At 39.9% G+C, this 19,627-nt stretch overlaps 1 protein-coding gene across 1 annotated transcript; it reads right to left on the reverse strand.

Annotated features, from left to right (window-relative positions):
- Nucleotides 1–6,213: 6,213 nt before the first annotated feature.
- On the reverse strand, nucleotides 6,214–19,225 carry gjd1a (gap junction protein delta 1a). The gene is made up of 2 exons (XM_079815373.1): nucleotides 18,316–19,225; nucleotides 6,214–7,969 (listed from the first exon to the last, which is right to left on the reverse strand). The coding sequence occupies exons 1-2, from the start codon at nucleotides 18,384–18,386 to the stop codon at nucleotides 7,141–7,143; spliced, it is 900 nt and encodes a 299-aa protein (XP_079671499.1). The 5' UTR covers nucleotides 18,387–19,225; the 3' UTR covers nucleotides 6,214–7,140.
- Nucleotides 19,226–19,627: the final 402 nt, after the last annotated feature.

Below are 19,627 nucleotides of genomic sequence, written 5' to 3' on the forward strand. Positions count from 1 at the left end.
TATGTGTATCTGATATGAATAAAACGTCAGCAAATTATTTTTGAATGGATTGTTATTGCTGCTTCCAGTGACACCAGTGTGTATTTTACAAACTCTAAATGTATTGTTTTAATAGTACTTATGTGTATTTAAATGTTTGAAACCTAAAATAAACATTATGTGGTTGAAAACAATGCATGATATGTCAAGTCACCTTCATTTATATAGCGCTTTTTACAACACGGATTGCTTCAAAGCTTTATAGTGATAATCGGAAATAGGCTACATTTTGCTTTAGAAAGTAGGTTTTTTTATTATTATTATCAAGCACTGATGCCCTAGCACGGCCCGTGTCCGACAACTTATCAAGATTTTGACAATAGTCCGACTGAAGCCCGTGTTATTCTCTATTTTTTATCCTCCCTATTAGGCCTACACATTGTTGCAGCCATTAAAATAGTTCAGTTTTGTTTTTAATGTCAAAGTAGTTATATTTCGTTTAGTTTCTTTATTAAGTTCATTTAGAAAAATGTTTAAAGCATTTTTTGGTTTGTTAAATTAAAGTTTTTTTTTTTTTTTTTTAAGTAACGACCAAGTGGCCGATAGTGAGTTAACCACGTTTGATCAATTTAGCCTCTCAAATCAACACTGGACTTGTCTCTTGCTTATAATAAAATCCATAGATATAAAACATTTCAAGCATCACAATGTTAATTTAAAGGTTAGCCTAAAAAAGGCATCTTTTTTACAAGCTGCTCGCAACGGCGCTCACAAACCAAACGGGCTTATCGGGAAAAAAAACACGCTAAAAAAGCGAACATGCTGTTTGTCTTACCTTACACCTCTCTACAAAATGAATATAAATCCGATCTTCAATTCCCGGCCTGAGCTATATGCACATTTAACGGAGTTCACGTCAACGAAAGCAACAGATATGAGCTGCATTAGGTAGGATGTATCAGCTCATTTCAACATCAAATACCACAATATGAGAAAGCGACCTAAGCACTGGTAAGAGCATTTAGTCTCATTCGTTTTAATGAAGATGATTGTGTTTTTGCCTATTTTCAGTTTCACTTGCGGCAGTTTGCATGTTGGCTTGCTTTAAGCCTTGTTTATACTTTCGCCTGGCTCCGCAGCGCGACCCTCCCCAAACTCATTTACTCATTTGTGGCGATGCGTTGCATAGCACCAACACCGCGCCACTCTAAACACTGTGCGAGCCGTCTTGACAGTCGCGTGTCATGGTCTCGTGTGACATCTCATCTCAGGTGCACCGAAATAAAAATCCAACATGTGGGGCCGCTCAAAAGGGTAATAAAGATGGGCTCAAAAATGACCAAATTTCCTCCCGTTTGTCGCGCCCCACCTGTCATGTTTCAATTCCCCACCAGTGGGGCGCACCCCACACTTTGAGTAACGCTGCTCTAACGCAAAGCGCAGAAATGGCCTGTGTCGAGGAAGAATCGAGACATGAAAGTATGCGTCCTTCAGGTCGATTGCTGCAAACTACAATGAAGTACGGGCTGTAGAAGCCAGTCTTCATATCGGCTGGAGGGACCGGATCTATCGTGTCCTTCGCCAGTAGGACAGCAATCTCAGCACGCAGGACATGGGCATCTGCGGCATTCACAGAGGTGAAGCGGACGCCCTTGAACCTGGGGGGGCGCCGTGTAAACTGAATTGCATAGCCGAGCCTGATGGTCCGAATGAGCCAGCAAGACGGACTGGGGAGCTCTAGCCAGGCTCGCTGAGACCGTACAAGCGGGACCATAGGGACCACCGGTGTACCCACCGTGGGGCAGCGAGGTGGAATGCAGGTACCGTGCTGGGGTGGCTGTCTCATGGAGGCGGCCCGTAGCGAGGTGTGAGTGTGCTGTGCAACACTTACCTGATTCCACAGGTGGGCAGAAGGAACATGAGGAGGCCATCCACTGCTGCCCGCTGGCGAAAGGGGGAGGATGAGTGTGGTCCGGCGTTTGACCGGCCACAACTCTCCGAGTCCCCTGAGAACCCGGAGATGGAGGAAAAGGCTCTTTTATTGAAATTTGGGAATTAAAAATTGAAATGGAGGAACAGAAATAAAACGGAACACAAGATTCTCCTCCCGGCCCTCCTCCGGGGAGGAGCAGTCCTCCCCATCTCCGGGTCGCCCGTCTCAGGGCCGTTTGCCCATGGCCTTGCCACAAAACTGAAACCCAAACTAGACCGAAGTGCTGGGATCCGAACACCACGCCCGCACACAAAACACAAGGACAAAAGAGCACACAGCTCGAGCATGCTCAAAGCTGCGCGCTCACACAAGACAAGACAAACAATACAGGAGTGTCAGGGCTCTGTCACAAAACCATGAATAAACTAGACCGAAGTGACAGAACCCTGACATCGAGAGGTTTACAAACTTAAACCAAACTATTGGAATATATGAAAAAGCCTCTTCTGCTAGAGTTAACTGGTCTCAAAGGGAAGGGTTTATTATTGGTAGGTGGGAAGGTACTGAGTTTCCTCAACTCCCGGCTGGGTTAAGGTGGAGACAGGACAGATTGAAAGCACTAGGAGGTTTTTGGGGGAATGACCAATTTCAAAAGAAAAATTGGGAGGGTCTGCTGGAGAAGGTGTCTGCTAATTGTCGAAATGGAAATGGCTATTGCCACAATTTTCCTATAGGGGGAGAGTTCTGGTTGTCAATTATCTCGCTGCATCAATGTTGTGGCACAGGACTATAACTATGGAGCCTCCTGAGGAACTTATTTCCATGATGCAAAGGACATTTGTAATTTGTTTCTGGAATGGACAGTACTGGATCCGTGCAGCCGCACTTTGTTTACCAGTTCAAGAGGGCGGTCAAGGCTTGGTGGATGTGAGGAGTCAGATCCGGGCCTTTAGGATACAAGCTGTGCAGAGACCAACAACAAAGATGTGGTATGGGCTAAAACTGCAAGTGCGTTTTTGAAGCGGGCAGGAGGACTTGGATTTGATAGACACCTGTTTTTAATGAAACTAGAGGAAGTAAGCCTCCCTCTCTCTCTCTCTCTCTCTCTCTCTCTCTCTCTGGCGAATCTCCTCTTCTCAGATCACTTAGAAATAAAAAAAAAATTTGAGTTTTTTTTGTATGCATGTGTGTTTGCATGTGTGTGAACTCATACGTATAAGTATAAATATACTGATTGATTTCAATATATTGATTTCTCATTTTACTGTGGTTCTCAGTGCATTGATGTTTTCATTAATGGATTTTCAGATCAATTTCATTACATTTAAAGCCGAACATTATACTCCTCATTATGTTCACATGAGTGAAACTCAGGTTTAACAATGTTTAGTTATTGTATATCATTAATTAACAATGTTATATTATTATTGTTGTGTTTGTTGTTGACATTTAATATTTATTAAATATGCAACTCTCTCTCATAACTATTATTAAAATAAATTTCTACTTTTCACCGCATGTGTTTTTGCACTGGTTCACAATATATTATATATTATAATGAAAGAGAGTTTTCGCCAAATTTGCAAAATTACATTGATGACCAGGTCTCCATTGCTTCACCTGCTTACTGTTGCTTTACTGCTTTTCAGTTATAGACCAAAATAGATTTTGCTTCACTGTCAAAGGTCAGCAGGATCAAAGGTTAGATAGGTTCATGTTTTGCTGTGCATCTTTTATTCTCACTTGTTTAGCAGGCAAACACACATACCACTCTCTCTATTTTATTTACAGCACACGCTCTGCCTTTGCCTTTCTCTTTCACTTTCTCTGTATGAGTTAATTTTTAATGCTGAGTCATTTGGCATGTACAGGAGGGTGTGATTGCAGTCTCACTGTTGTAGTGTAAATAATAGATTTTTCTGGTATTATTGAAACTCTTAAGTGTTCCTCAGCACAACTTGGGGCTCACAGCAGCATGCCTTTCTTGGTAAGGACATGAAGTCATAAAAAAATAAACTGATATCAGTGTTGACGCAAAGTAGATTTGATACTAAGAAAACACAGCTTGAAATGAATCTAACAACTATTTCTATAAAAGGATTTCTTCACTGAGTATACACATTGCAGTTTTTTCCCCATTTGGATTTGTTTTACAGTTACAACACAGTTTTAAGAGTTCTGTTAGAATAATTGTGTGTGTGTTTGGATCAGGTTTTTATATGTGGGCACCAAAGGAGGAAAACAGCTTAATAAATGCAATAAATAATGTCTAAATGAAATAAACAAAATGCACAAAGGTTCATATGAGGGTTAGATTTAGAGGTAGTGGAAAGAAAACATGTTTGGATCAATAAAAACAACAAAAGTAAATAGAAAGGCATCACCATGGTAAACGTGTGTGTGTGTGTGTGTGTGTGTGTGTGTGTGTGTGTGTGTGTGTGTGTGTGTGTGTGTGTGTGTGTGTGTGTGTGTGTGTGTGTGTGTGTGTGTGTGTGTGTGTGTGTGTGTGTGTGTGTGTGTGTGTGTGTGTGTGTGTGTGTGTGTGTGTGTGTGTGTGTGTGTTTGTGTGTGTGTGTGTGCGCGCGGTTCAGGTAAACCCTAATTATTTTATTGTTTTTTTTGTCTGAAAGTGTGTGTGTGTGTGTTCATGTTTTCCGGTGGAGACTTTAACCTAAATGCACACAGACTCATGGGGACTTGTGTCACTGTGGGGACCTAAATTGAGCTTATAAATCATACAGAAAGATTTTTTTCTGAAAATGTAAAAATGCCATCTATGAAGAGTCCCCACAAAGATAGTGAACCAGACGTGTGTGAGGGTTTCATAATGTGACGAGAGCCATAGCTTTTTGTGGAAGTCTATAATGATCAAATTATATGAGAAAAGACAGAAATGAAAGAAAGAAAGATAGGTACTTTCATGTTTGTTGTGAATCTGAAGATCTATATTACCCTTAAAATTCTGAGAATGGCTACGATCACCTAAAAGAAAAAAACTATAAATATGATAGAAGACCTATTTCCAAACATTTATTTAACAGTATTAATTGAAATAACTTTGAGGACAGCACTGATCCTGAATAAAACATAGATGCAGAGCAGGATCCTTTGTATTCCATATATGAAGCAGCACTGACAATAGGTGCTATACTTAGCTTGTTTAACAGCTCTGACTCATTCCACATTAGTTAGCAACCATTACACTTGTCTTATCTACACTCATTTTCTTTTAATTTCAAATGTCTTAATTTAGCTGCTTCTCTCTTTGCTGCTAATGATTCAGGTAAGATCATGGATTAATTTGGCTATTCATGGCTAACACTCTCCAACAATAAAATCTTACGTACATTTTGAATTCATAAAAAATCCTGCATATAAAAGCTTGATATGTGCATAAACCCCCAAAATTCCTTGGCTAAGGTGGATTTCTCATGTCAAAATGCACAATGAGCTGATGAAAAACTATATTTTTTGACTGTTTGGCCATGTGTTTCCGTTCATTCTCACAACAAAGATGGTGACAGAAGAGGGTCCTTAAAGTAATAATGTGCATACTATTTAATAAAAACATGTAATGTTGCACAATCTCTTTAGTCAAATTTTCACAAATTCAATTAAAAATGTGAAACATTTGGATGGAAACCCAGCTAGTGTCAGCCTATTTAGTGTGTAATGATTTTCCATCTGGGTCAAGGTAAAACACACACACACACTCTTCCTCTCTGTTCAGAGAACATGCAGGTGATCCAGTGCTGTGTATTGTTTTTTTATTGAGAGTCTGTGATTTATACTTTCACTGCCTTTATCCCAGCAATGATTGCAGTCTGGATAAAAACCTTCCAGCAACATGGCCACTTGGATGGAAATACATGTACGTGTACAATACGTGTCCACACACAAACAAGTCAAGAAGAACTCTTTATGCTACTATATTTCATTTATTTCTTTAATAGTTTATTCATTTATTTTTAATGACATATATTTATAATTCATATATATCTTTATATATTATTGCTGCATTAGAGCCTTACTCAGTATAGACTCTCTCTGTCATTCCCATAGAGCTATAGATCTCCTCCCGCATGCTTCAGAATACACCTCAAAAATACTGGGTGCAAAAAAGAAACAGTCTGTTTCTATACACAGCTCGTAGCACTATCTAGCCATTCTAATGATGCATCATAACATGCCTTTGTCTGGAAATGCCCATAGTATAAAATCACTATTTTACCTGTCCATTACAGAACAAATGCAGATAAACAACACAATTATTGTTTAGTTTTTTTTTCTTTTTTCATTTTGGCAATCAATTATTTTTAAATAATGGCAAAAGCTACACTTCAATGTGTGAAATACATGGATGTTGCATTATCGATATTCTAAGATATGTACAGTAATGATTCGGGGGTTGGTGAAACAGAGTAATTTGGACTGGGGACTGTGGTGTGTCAATGTTGATTTTTGCATGAGGATGGAGTCTCTTATGGCCCTCCAGCAAACGTGGGGGTGGCTTCTCAGAAGATGAATGTCCATGTTTTCTCTTCTTGCCTTGTATACTTAATAGCTATAGCCTATCTATAAAACTATGCAGAAAGAGAAAGAGAAAGAAGAAAGAAAGAAGTAAGAAAGAAAGAAATGAAATGAAAGAAAGCAAGTTGGGGAGAGGCATAGAGGAGTCTGTGCTGAGGTAAATTTTTATACTCTTATGTTTGTCCTCCTTTTTTCTCTTTCTGGCTGTTCAAAACGTGAGGGATGTCTCAGCGTTGACCCTGGAGAAAACTGTTCATATTTTACAATGTTTCTGAGTCACATACTGAGCTGTCCTCTCCTTTATCCCTTTATCTTTTTTCTTTTTCTATCTCTTCTGACATCAAGCAACTCAATTTTGTTTCTTAAATTTCTCTTTTTCTGTTGGAAGACTTTTGTTGTTAAGCGGGGCTCAGGGATATCAGAATGTGTGTGTGTGTGTTAGTGTTTGCGGTGTAAATGTGTTTGTGTACCAAGTATGAGCCCTCGTTCTGATCCCCAGCACTCATAATTGAAGTCTGACAAAGCAGTTTTATTCTCCATAATGTTTAGAATTCCAAGTCTTTTTTTTTTTTCCCAACCCCCCTCTCACCCTGTTCAATCTATGCATAAAATTAGCAGTGTCAAGTCTGCAGCACAGGGTGTGGCCGTCGCCTCATCAGCCACTCCCAACCTCGTCTAAGCCCCTCCCCTATTCGCTGTCAGACATAGGCCGATTCGCTAGACTGGGTGCGGCCCAGGTTAGGCACAGATGAGAGGTGGGACACATCCTTTTTCCGGATCTCACAAATGGACTTTCTGCGAGCCTGGACGCCACGGATCGCCGCCTTAATCTTCCGCCAGCCCAGATGGTTGAGCTCGGCCAAGTTTAGGACCACGCAGATCCCACTAACAGCGAACATAAACACCAGGAAAACTGTCTTCTCCGTGGGACGTGACACGTAGCATTCGACCTCCTTCACGCAGGGGTAGCGATCGCACTCAAACATGGCGGGAACATTGAATCCATACAGGAAGTACTGGCCGGCAAGAAAGCCAATTTCCAGAACATTTCGGAACACCACCTGTATGACGTAGAAACGGGAGATGCCCTCCTGTTGACGCATCTTGGCACTTTTAGAGTATGTGACCCCCTGCGGAATGTTGGGGATGTCTTTCAAATCCAGACATTCACGGTCGTCTTTGCTTTCCGGGTGAACCAGGATACCGTTGATGTTGCGGAGCTTGCGGTTCGATCCATGTCCGTGGTCGATGTACGGCCCGTGTAGGAGGCTGTAACTGCGATCTTTGTGCTTGGCAGACTGGTGCACTGAGTATGTGATAAAACAGAGGCTGGGTGTGCACACCAAGATGATCTGGAAAACCCAGTAACGGATATGGGAGATGGGGAAGGCTTTATCGTAGCAGGCCTGGTTGCAACCTGGCTGCAGCGTGTTACAGATAAACATAATCTGTTCGTCCTCATACACCTTCTCTCCCACTATACCCACGATCAGGATCCGGAATATCACCACTACTGTCAGCAGGATCCTTTGGGGAGAGAAAGAAAGAGACACAAAGAGGCAAGGAAGAGGAAGGCAGTGGTAGAGACAGGATTGAAGAGAGGAAGGAAGAAAAAGCAAGAAGAAAAAAGGATTAGAGTTCTTTTTTTTTCATTTTGAGGAGTGACAAACAATACTGTGTTAAATTGCTAAATCGCACAAATGCAGACACACATGCACAAAACGCATGACAAAATAGTGAGTAATTACTGTAAGAAGCAGAGGTAAACAGGCATTTATCATTTCTAAATTACAACTGATTTAAATTGAAATTTTTCAATTTTAAGTTTAAAAACATTTGTCTATTTCAGCTTGATATAAAAACTTTAAACCATTCCTATATTCTCTAAACAGGTTTTACTTAGACCAGCATTGTAACACTGGTTCAACCAGTGGCGTTAGACTGGGGGCGGGGCTATCTCTTTGTACAACCAATGGAAGATGGGTAACCTGTTTGAAAAAAAAAGTCATATGGTGTGATTGAATTCATGCAGTGTGTTTGAATTCAAGCAGTGCAGCACTGATGCCACGGCCAGATTCACCGGTAACAACAATAACATTTCATGAACACAATGAATTATGTTTATTCTGACAGCTTCAGTTCTGCTAAGGGCAAGCTCACACTACAGGACTACCTGAATTGCTGTGGTGCTCACACTACACAACAAGGTTTCTTCGTCATCTGTTGTTGTCTTGTCATAACAGTGTGAATACTACAGCACGCTGATGAGGTGCACAAACTCCAAGACATTTGGTCAAGGCGAGGCAGTCCCGACCAACATCGAAAATTTATAAATTCATGCAAGAAATTCATGCAAGAGATTACGTGATTTTTCCTTTTATACCATTTCCACTGTGATTGGCTGGATTAATTCCACCTTCCAACTTGCATTGCACACACTACAAGATCACATGGCGGTAATATCAAACAAGTTTGAAAATATCCAACCTGATCTCACGGCAATTTGTACGTATTTTACGAGGTGGCTAATTCGTACTAATTTGTACGACCTCACTCATATTTGACGAGTTGGTCAATTCGTATGATTTCGTACGAATAACCTAACCTCAAACCCCACCCCTAAACCTCCCCATCACTGCAGTATAGACAAATCGTGCAAATTCATACGAGTGAGGTCGTACGAATCGTACGAATTAGCCACTTTGTACAAATACGTGCGAATTGGTCGTGAGATAGCGTTGAAATATCTCAACGTCTGTGAAATGTTTCTTTTGAAACATGTTAACATCTGTTATTTGACAAATACTACATCTTATCCACTTCATCTGCGATAAAGAAACCACACACTGTGCGAAAAAGTGTCCATTTGAAGCTGTCGAAGCAGAACAAACCTAATATTTTGGTGCTACATGCTAGTGGCACAAAAATGACACATTTCATCTTTAAAAATGTACTGAAATACTGCAAATATCTGTGTAGGCCATTCAAGAACACCTTTCACGTTTCAACATTCATTCTCGTGTGGGTGGGTGTGTGTGCAGGCATATGTTCCCATATGATGGTAACTGGGGCATACTGCATCAAGGCCATCAGAGTTTGTGTTGGAACAACTGTCTGTGTATGTATGTATGTATGCATTTATATCCCCATCTTGCAAGTTTAAATAGAGAAACTTACAAACACACACACAAATCTGGACACAAGCACAGACTCATCCGATCGTTGGGACAGATAAGAACAGAGTAGATGTGCGTGATCAAAGTTCAGACACCAGTCACACAATCACACATGTAGCACACTAATGTTACACACAGTGTGAGTGTCCTGATGAGAAGTACAACACCTTGAAGCTTCACGCATAGCCGGGTCTCCTGTGAGTGTGCCATTTAGAGCGAAACATCTCCACCCTTCTCTCTCACGCACACTCTCTCTCTCTCAACAGATGCAGCTTGAGCACACAAATTTTCCTGTGTGTCTAGCTCACATCCTCACACACACCTACACACACACTTGTGCTGAGACCGTCCTTCACTCACAACAACCTTGCTCTAGAACCAGCCATGACGTTATTGCATTGCTAGCTGGTCTTGATGCATGAGCACATACATTTTCTTACACACACACACACACACACACACACACATATTTTGCGTAAGACTTATAATCACGAAGTACTTAATTTAGGCCCTACCAACTGTGTTAGCTACTACCTCAGCAACAATAGCATTTTCTGTTCATCCTTAAAGAATGATTCATATAGCCCTCAGTCCAATCCCTCAGCTTATTTTTAAGCATATTGGATAGTGTAGTTTAGTGGTTGAAGATCTGGGTTGGTAAGAAAAAGGTTGCATGGGACGATGTTTGAATTATAACCCGTATGTGTCCTTGAGCAGGTTTCTCTTCAGAGACTGTCCTTGTAACTTAAAGGAACACGCCACTATTTTTGCCACTCATTTTACAACTCCCCTAGAGTTAAACAGTTGAGTTTTACCATTTTCAAATCAATTCAGTCGATCTCCGGGTCTGGTGATAGCACTTTTAGCATAGCTTAGCATAGATCATTGAATCTGATTAGACCGTTAGCATCTTGCTCCAAAAATGACCAAAGAGTTTCAATATTTTTCCTATTTAAAGGATTAGTTCACCTCAAAATGAAGATTTACTGGTAGTTTACTCACCCCAATGCCATCCAAGATGTCCATGTCTTTCTTTCTTCAGTAGAAAATAAATGTAGTTTTTTGAGGAAAACATTTCAGGATTTTTCTCCACCCAATGGACTTCAATTGCAACCAAAATGTTGAACATCCACATCAACATGCAGTTTCAAAGGGCTTTGAAGTGCCTCAAATTGTACTGCGCGATCCCAGCTGAGGAATAGGGTCTTATCAAGCAAAACGATCATTCATTTAAAAAGAAATTCAAATGTATATGCTTTTTAACCACAATGGATCGTCTTGTGCTGATGGTCTGCAACGAGCCAGGCATTACATGACATACGTTGAAAAGGTCACGCCAAACGTGGGCAAAACAAGCACCGGATCGTGAAGCTGGGATCGCGCAGTACCAATTGAAGCACTTCAAAGCCCTTTGAAACTGCATTGATGTGGACGTTCAACATTTTGGTTGCAATTGAAGTCCATTGTGTGGAGAAAAATCCTGAAATGTTTTCCTCAAAAAACTTAATTTCTTTTCCACTGAAGAAAGAAAGGCATGGACATCTTGGATGGCATTGGGGTGAGTAAATTATCAGGACATTTTCATTTTGAGGTGAACTAATCCTTTAAAACTGGACTCTTCTGTACTTACATTGTGCACTAAGACCAACGGAAAATGAAAAGTTGCGATTTTCTAGGCCGATATGGCTAGGAACTATACTCTCACTCCTGCGTAATAATCAAGAAACTTTGCTGCCGTACCATGGGTGCAGCGGCGCAATTATATTTTCAAAAATAGTGAAGTCTTCCTTTAATGCCATATACTTTTTTTTCTTCAAATCAAGGTTTTTAATGTTGTGATTCATTCTGTAGCAGGTTGATTTGGTTCATGTCTTAGAATTGTTCTTCTGAAATTTTTTGAAATCGCTCTAGAGAAAATGAATGTAAAAAGAACAATTTAAACATAATTTGTGCTCTGAATAGGACAGGCTAATGTTAGCTCAGTGCTGTCTAGTTAGCACTGGTTTTAATGGACATATGGTGAACATTTGCGCTGAGATAAGTAGGACAGTTATGACTCTTGATCAAACTCAGTGACACTTTACTGTAGTATAACAGCAAGACGTGTTCCTCGGTTCAAACAGCAGATGGTGTAACCTTTATATAGCACTTATAATAATTAGACTAGATTACGAAAATCAAACGTATAACTGTATCAATGGCTAACAGCCCTGGTGGGTCTTTAAATTAGCAGCACATCCCCCACTCCCTGCTGCGGTTACTATAGCAACCACATAGTGAACCACTCAGCACTCTGCACTGTACCAGAGAGAGAGAGAGAGAGAGAGAACGATAAGGAGGGAGGGAGGTATGATTGATGGAATATTGGGAAAGAGAGCGAAAGAGAGCAAGTAGGCATACCAAGGGCACAGGGCAGGCACAAACCTGCATAAGAAAGAGAGGAAAAAAGAGTGTGGAATTGAGGGATGATGAAAAACACATAGGGAATGAGAAAGAGAGACATCTCAAGGTGAACTAAAGAGAAAAAGAAAGATTGAACAAGATGAGGAAAGGAAGGAGGGAAGAGAAGACAGACAGATGGGCAGAGGCAGACTAGGGGAGCAACTAGACAAACAGTCAGATACGGAGAGACAGATGGAGTGAGACGACTGAGAGCATGAACCGAGAAACACAGCATCATGAAATAAAACATGAAGGACTCATTTTACAGCACCTGGTGTGTTTGCAGTATGACGCACATTGTGTGTAGCGTGTCAGTTTGCAGCAGAGTAATTTACAGTAAATGGAGCATGTGCTTGAGTGTGTGTGTGGGGTACGTGTTTGGATATAAAACATTGTTCTGACAGAGTGTTTTTTCCTTTTCAGGTTTATATATATATATATAGTACATACACACACACCGATCAGGCATAACATTATGACATTACTTCCTAATATTGTGTTGGTCCCCCTTTTGCTGCCACAATCACTGTTCCTTCCTTAGACCATTTTTGATAGATACTGACCACTGCAGACTGGGAACACCCCACAAGAGCTGCAGTTTTGGAGATGCTCTGACCCAGTTATCTAGCCATCACAATTTGGCCCTTGTCAAACTCGCTCAAATCCTTACTCTTGCCTATTTTTCCTGCTTCTTACACATCAACTTTGAGGACAAAATGTTCACTTACTGCCTAATATATCCCATCCGCTAACAGGTGCCGTAATGAAGAGGTAATCCGTGTTGTTCACTTCACCTGTCATAATGTTATGCCTGATCAGTGTATGTATATATATATATATATATATATATATATATATATATATATATATATATATATATATATATATATAATGACAAAAACACTGAGTAAGAAAATCACTTTTTGCAGCGCACATGCAATCACACAAGTATTATTATCTTTCCCAAGTAGGTCTATACTTAGACACACACACCCACAACACAATAATAATTTATTTTTATGTATCATTAAGAACAAGGAAAGTTTACTAAAACTAACAGTATCTCTCAGGTTATCAATAATTCATGAACTTTGAGGGCTTTTCAGTGTTTTCAGCTCACATTCTCTTTCTCCACATCAAAACACACATTCACAAAAAAAAACAATGTCTCTGGTAAGAAAGCATTTACTTATGTATTTATATCTGACCATCTCAGCTCATAGCTGACCCAGTGCCCCCTGCCTCTCCACAGATAGAGCTCTTAAGTGCCTAAAATGTGTGCAGAACATTTACGCTTTTCACATTTAATTTCATGCAACAATTAATAGAGACAAACACATATGCATGTGAACTGTTATCAAAACGAGGACATCATAGACTTCCTTTGTTTTTATAAAAAAAACGTATTGTTAATTTAAACCTATCTTTTATTTATTTGTTAATTTGTAGGATTAAAAAAACAATATGAATTGATTTGACATATAAGGGCGTTCTCAAATGTCCTCAAAGGCATGTTTTATCATATTTAAATAACTGCTGTAGACACATGTGTCTCCAAAGGATAGCTAAACAAACCCCAAACCACACACACACTCATTCAAACATGGAAACGAGGACACCGGGACAGATATGTGTTTGCAAATGACTATGACTCTAGAGATTTACCTCATATACTCTCTATCTCTTCCACAAACTCTCTCACTCTCTTTCTCCTCCTCTGTTTCTCCTCTGTGTCAATAAAGACTTCCTACTTCAAACAAGATACAACTAGTAATGCCCTACATCCTGAATGAAAAAAATTAAAGAAGACAAGGAACAGAGAAAAAAATAATACATTCCTGAGAGACAAAATCAACTAAATAGAAGAAAGGCTGAGAGAATGTGGGATAATGTTAGCTGTACAGTATGTGTGGACTATAAACTTCAGAAAAACAATTTGTACACAGACTTTATCGAAGCATTCTGATCTACACACTCGAAGGGGCCCATAAGAGAGAATGAAGGGCTGCTCAGTGATAGTGTTACTGTAGCTGAGTCAGTAGAAACAGCAAGGCCATTGCTTAAATTCACAGGGTATTCATTTTTTGGTAACACTTTAGAATACCGTTCCATCATTCATTTTAGGTTATAATTAGAAGTTACGATTAGCTAATAGTGAATAGTTACTGGAATTTTAATATTGCGTTAATCACTTGTTCCTTGTTCATTAATAACCGAATTCCTAAGTGTTACCATGTTATTACGATGTAAAACAACTGTTTTCTATTTTAATATATTTTAAAATGTAATGCATTCCTGTGATGGCAAAGCTGAATTTTCTTCAGTGTCACATGATCCTTCAGAAATCATTCATGCTGATTTGGTAACATTACATTGGCATTTATAATTATCAATGTTGAAAACAGTTGTGCTGCGTAATTTAGTGTAATTTGCAATCTTTAATGAAAAGAAAGTTCAAAAGAAAAGCATGTGTTTGAAATAGATTTTTTGTAACAAAATAAATGTCTATACTGTCCCTTTTGATTAATTGATTGTGTCCTTGCAGAATAAAAGTTTTTGTTTTTTTTAACTCTTACTGACACCAAACTTTTAAATGGTATTATATTTACACAAATACTGAAAGTTTTCATTAAGGAATAGGGTTAATGATAGAGTAATTAATGTAGGAGCTAATGTTAATGTTTTGAGATATGGGGCTTGTTTATTTCACTCTCTCTTTAGCACTGCAATAAAGATTGAGTGATATGAACACATTACTCTCTCTATTTCTATCTTACAGGTGCTGCTCAATCATCTGCATTTGCACAGGGTGTGTGTGTGTGTGTGTGTGTGTGTGTGTGTGTGTGTGTGTGTGTGTGTGTGTGTGTGTGTGTGTGTGTGTGTGTGTGTGTGTGTGTGTGTGTGTGTGTGTGTGTGTGTGTGTGTGTGTGTGTGTGTGTGTGTGTGTGTGTGTGTGTGTGTGTGTGTGTGTGTGTGTGTGTGTGTGTGTGTGTGTGTGTGTGTGTGTGTGTGTGTGTGTGTGTGTGTGTAGCTAGAGATTATGAAAGATTGAGAGACTGATGATTCTATATTTAATCTGTGAAAGAATATTAGTAGATCTCCGCATGGATATAGCCCCTGACTATAGAACTCAGGGATGTGTTATAGTAATGAAATGCAAGGAGAAGTGTGTGTGTGGTTCAGGTATTCTCTATATTGAGGGGCCAAATTCCCTAAAGATAGTTATACACTGTAAAAAAAAAAATCAGGTCTCCAATTGAAAATTTTCTAGTGACTGATCACATCTAATTTTTTTAGTTGGCCAAATTGAATTTCTGTTAATTAAATTGAATCAATTCACAGAAATTCAATTTGGCCAACTGAAAAATTTAGATGTGATCAGTCACTAGAACATTTTCAATTGGAGACCTGAATTTTTTTTGTTTGTGTGCACGTGCGTGTGTGTGTACTGACCCAAATGTTGTCCTGACCACACAGTAAATGGAGAATGGTATAGATTACATTGTTGTGACCATTCAAAACAACGGCGTAAAGAAAATATTGACTGGTTGAAACTACACGTATCATCTATCAATTGCAAGCACACACATACAACCACATAAGTGTTTTTGCTAGGATTAGTTTGGTAAAGACAGATCAAACTGTTCAGCACCATTTATACCCTCTCCCTGCAAGAAAGAGAATAGCGAGAGAGAGAGAGAGAGAGAGAGAGAGAGAGAGTGTGCGTGTGTGTGTGTGTGTGTGTGTGTGTGTGTGTGTGTGTGTGTGTGTGTGTGTGTGTGTGTGTGTGTGTGTGTGTGTGTGTGTGTGTGTGTGTGTGTGTGTGTGTGTGTGTGTGTGTGTGTGTGTGTGTGTGTGTGTGTGTGTGTGTGTGTGTGTCAATACTCATAAAGCCTGAGACTGAACGTGGCTGAGCTGCAGTGTGTTTGTCTTTATGTGTGTTCTGAGGGAGGGAGGGATTGCAGCAGCTGATGAATGATAGTAGAGGCTTTATTCATCTGTTCATTCATTTATTCATTCTGTCGCTATGATTCCGGTCTCAAGTGCTTGATCAGACCTCAAAGAAACAAAGAGAAGAACATGCTGATTACCTCACACGCTCACACTAAGACACACATACATCTGCAGATACGTGTTTTCAACAACACTGCCATGCAGATTCCAAAGCAGCCCCAACATATAAAAAATTTTTGATTTTGTGTTTATGTGCATTGTTTAGATCAAATGTCCCTATGTATAGCAGGTACAGAAATCATATTCATTTTGAGAACACACTCTTAGATGAAAAGATTATATATAGAACCTTAAAGGGTTCAATAGGTGATTCATATTTAGAACCTTTTAGGGGTTCCCATCATGAACTATTTATTTTATACATTTAGTTTGAATTCGTTCATTTTGTTTGAATATATTTTCACTTATATAATTTAACTACATTAAACACTGTATCACTATAAAAAAAATGTAATAATCGGTTAAACATGAAAGTATAATGCAGACATTTCTCCTTATACAGAACCTTTTTGGCATAAAGTGTTCTTTAAAATGGAGTCAAAAACCCTAGAATGCAAAAAATGGCTAAATAAACCCACTATATAATGTCTTTCAAAAAGGTGTCCATAAGGGTTAGGTTTAGGGTAAGAGGATAGAAAACATCAGTAAAAACAAAACAAAAAAACAACAGAAGTTGATGACGAGAATAACAAATGGCTGTATGTCTGTGTGCATGTGTGCATTTCCCTCAAATAAAGTGTTACATAATATATGAAACAATTAGCTAACCTCAGACAACCCCCACATTAAGTATTCATTAAATGAAGGCATGTCTGCTTCCCATGATGTGTCAGATGTGTTGTGATCGATTGAAGTGAAGTGATTGACTGCTGGTTAAAGCGGGACTGATGGATGTGTATTACATCACCTGAGGTGAAATCAGTATTCTTTTAAAGGCTGAAGTTTCATTAAATTAAAAAGACATCTCTTGAGAAGCTAACACATTTGACAAAAATACTGAGTTTTGACTTGAGCTATAACCCCCCCCCCCCCCCCCCCACCCCAAAATACTTATTTAATTGAAAACTATTAAGATAATAAACAGAAATTAATTGAGGTTGACAGCGCAGAAGGAATGCCCAATGAATTGTTATTGGAGTGAGTACAGTGTCTTTTGTGTCCTTGTGCTGTAATTGACTAGATTATATGAAGATTCTTCTCAAAACCACTTAATGTTATTTTCAGTGTGTCTGCTGAAATTAGAAATTAAATACATAAACTTGAGTGTCCTGCACACACCCACTTACATGCCCTCTGTGCCATAACCCACACACACATTCTCTCACAGAAGGGAGAAGGACGTGCCCTTGATGTTGGGCTACCTGCAGTTAAGGTTAATGAGCACAGCAGAGAGTAGTGCTTACTCAATTCTGACACACACACACACACACACACACGTACACAAAGGTGCACACTTTAAGCTCCCAATCGTAACATGCCTTCATGACACACATGGTTAGTGTGGGTGGGTGTTTATGTGTCAATGGCAGTGTAATATTCTTCCTAGACATTTTCAAAATCTCTCTATTAATAACAAATCTCTTGGTCTGAGTCTTTAATGCCCATAATGCAGCCTATTGATTACTGACAATTTACTCTGCATCAAAGCGAGTGGCGGAGAGGAATGTATAGGCTATACAGTCTAAAACTACCAAGATTTTTTTTTTGTATTTGTTTCTCTAAGTCTCTGATGCTCACCAAGGATGCATTTTTTTGATCAGACACATATAGTGAAACAATACTATCGTGAAATAGTATTACAACTTAAAATAAATGTTTTCTATTGTAATGTATTTTGAAATGTAATTTATTCCAGTGATGCGAAGGTGAATTTTCAGCATTTTCTTCAGTGTCACATGATCCTTCAGAAATCTGATTGCTCAAGAAACATTTATTATTATCAATGTTGAAAACAGTTGTTCTGCTTGATGTTTTAATGAAAACAGTGAAACATATTTTTCAGGATTCTTAGAAACTCCAAAAGAAACTCAGAAAGAAAAGCAATTATTTGAAAAAAAAAAAAAGGAACAATGTAAAAGTCTTTACTGTCACTTTTGTTTTGATCATTTTAATGCATCTTTGCTGAATGAAAGAAATTAGATAGATGAACCACAATATATAAAGTGTTATCAGCATTTTTGTACACTCCCCACACAGACACGGTCCCTCTGTGAGGTGTGTGTGCTGCACTACAGCTCTTACCTGCCGATCATAGTAGAGTGCTGCTGTACCGCAGCCTCCAGCAATCTCTCCAGTATAGTCCACTCGCCCATGATGCCGTGCTTTTTGCTCTCACTCTGCCTCTGCCCTTCAGCCTGAAGTGTTACGACCTCTGCCCTTGGCAACTCTTCCAGCGTCCCTCTGTTGACCTTTGAACGGATATCTCGGGCTCCTCTTGAAAGCCGCAGCTGTGTGCGTTTGTGTGTGCGACCGTCCGTGAGTGTGTGTGTGTGTGTCAGGGTAGCGCTCTAGTGCGGAGATGAGCTAGTGTAGCATCTGCAGCAGAAAATCTGATGATGCTGAGACACAGAGACTTCAACCATACTGCATCTCTCAGTCTCACACACACTGTCCACAGCCACTGCTTTATCTCTCTCTCAGTGTGCAGGGCACCCTACCTCTTGCATTTTGCCCTGTGCTACAAATACACACTCTCTACACCTATCTGACCTTTTCTACCCCTTCCTCCACATGCACACTCAACTCAAGCTCACACACACTCACTCATTAGTTGAGCTCAGCGCTAAAAGAACACGCATGCAGCAGCACACGGATGAAGATGCAGCTCTCTGAATCTCATAGCAACGCCTGAGCGCACCTTCACACACACACGCACACACACACACTATCGCCTGTGCTCCAGTGTGTGGCGGCAGCAGCAGCAGCAGACGAGGATCGTCAAGGTTATGTCCGGTTGAGTGATGAGCTTGTGGTCATGTCTGCGGCTCAATCTTCCTCAAACCTCAGCCTCTCTTCTCTCTTTCTCCCTCTCGTTCCCTCGCTCTCTCTATCTCTCTCTCTCTCCACACCTTCCCCGTTCCTTTCGTCTTTGTGCTGCACTGCTGTTGCTGCTGATGATACCTTTCCCTCTGCTCCTCCTCCTCCTCCTCTCTCTCTCTCTCTCTCTCTCTCTCTCTTTCTCTTTCCCTCTGTGACATGCCGTGAGCATGCCACCCACCCTCCCTCCATCCCAGACCTGCTCTCCCCTCCCCTCTTCTTTCTCTCGTTCTCCTCTGCTCTGCTGACTGTTTCACTTGTGCTGCTGTTCAGGTTATCTGTGCTGCAGGAGTGAAACTGGTTTTAACCTTGTGCACTCATCTCTTACACTGTCCCTCATAGTGTACACATGTGCACATTGGTGGTAGTGGGGGGGTGGGGACGGGGACATGTAATTAAAGTTAGGGATAATGTATTGCAAAATGTATTTGAGTTGCAGATGGTTTAATAATTTGTATGTTATGTTAAAGGTTCCACTACACAAAATGTAGGCAACCAGAACATTGTGAAACAGAAC

The sequence above is a fragment of the Gobio gobio genome, assembly GCF_949357685.1.
Source record: "Gobio gobio genome assembly, chromosome: 4".
In the NCBI taxonomy this organism is placed as follows: Eukaryota; Metazoa; Chordata; class Actinopteri; order Cypriniformes; family Gobionidae; genus Gobio; species Gobio gobio.

Coding starts and splice junctions, on each gene's coding strand:
- gjd1a (XM_079815373.1), bottom strand. CDS start 18,386: ATGGGCGAGTGGACTATACTGGAGAGATTGCTGGAGGCTGCGGTACAG. Junction 7,970..18,315: donor CACTCTACTATGATCGGCAG/GTAAGAGCTGTA, acceptor CTCTCCCCAAAG/GATCCTGCTGACAGTAGTGG.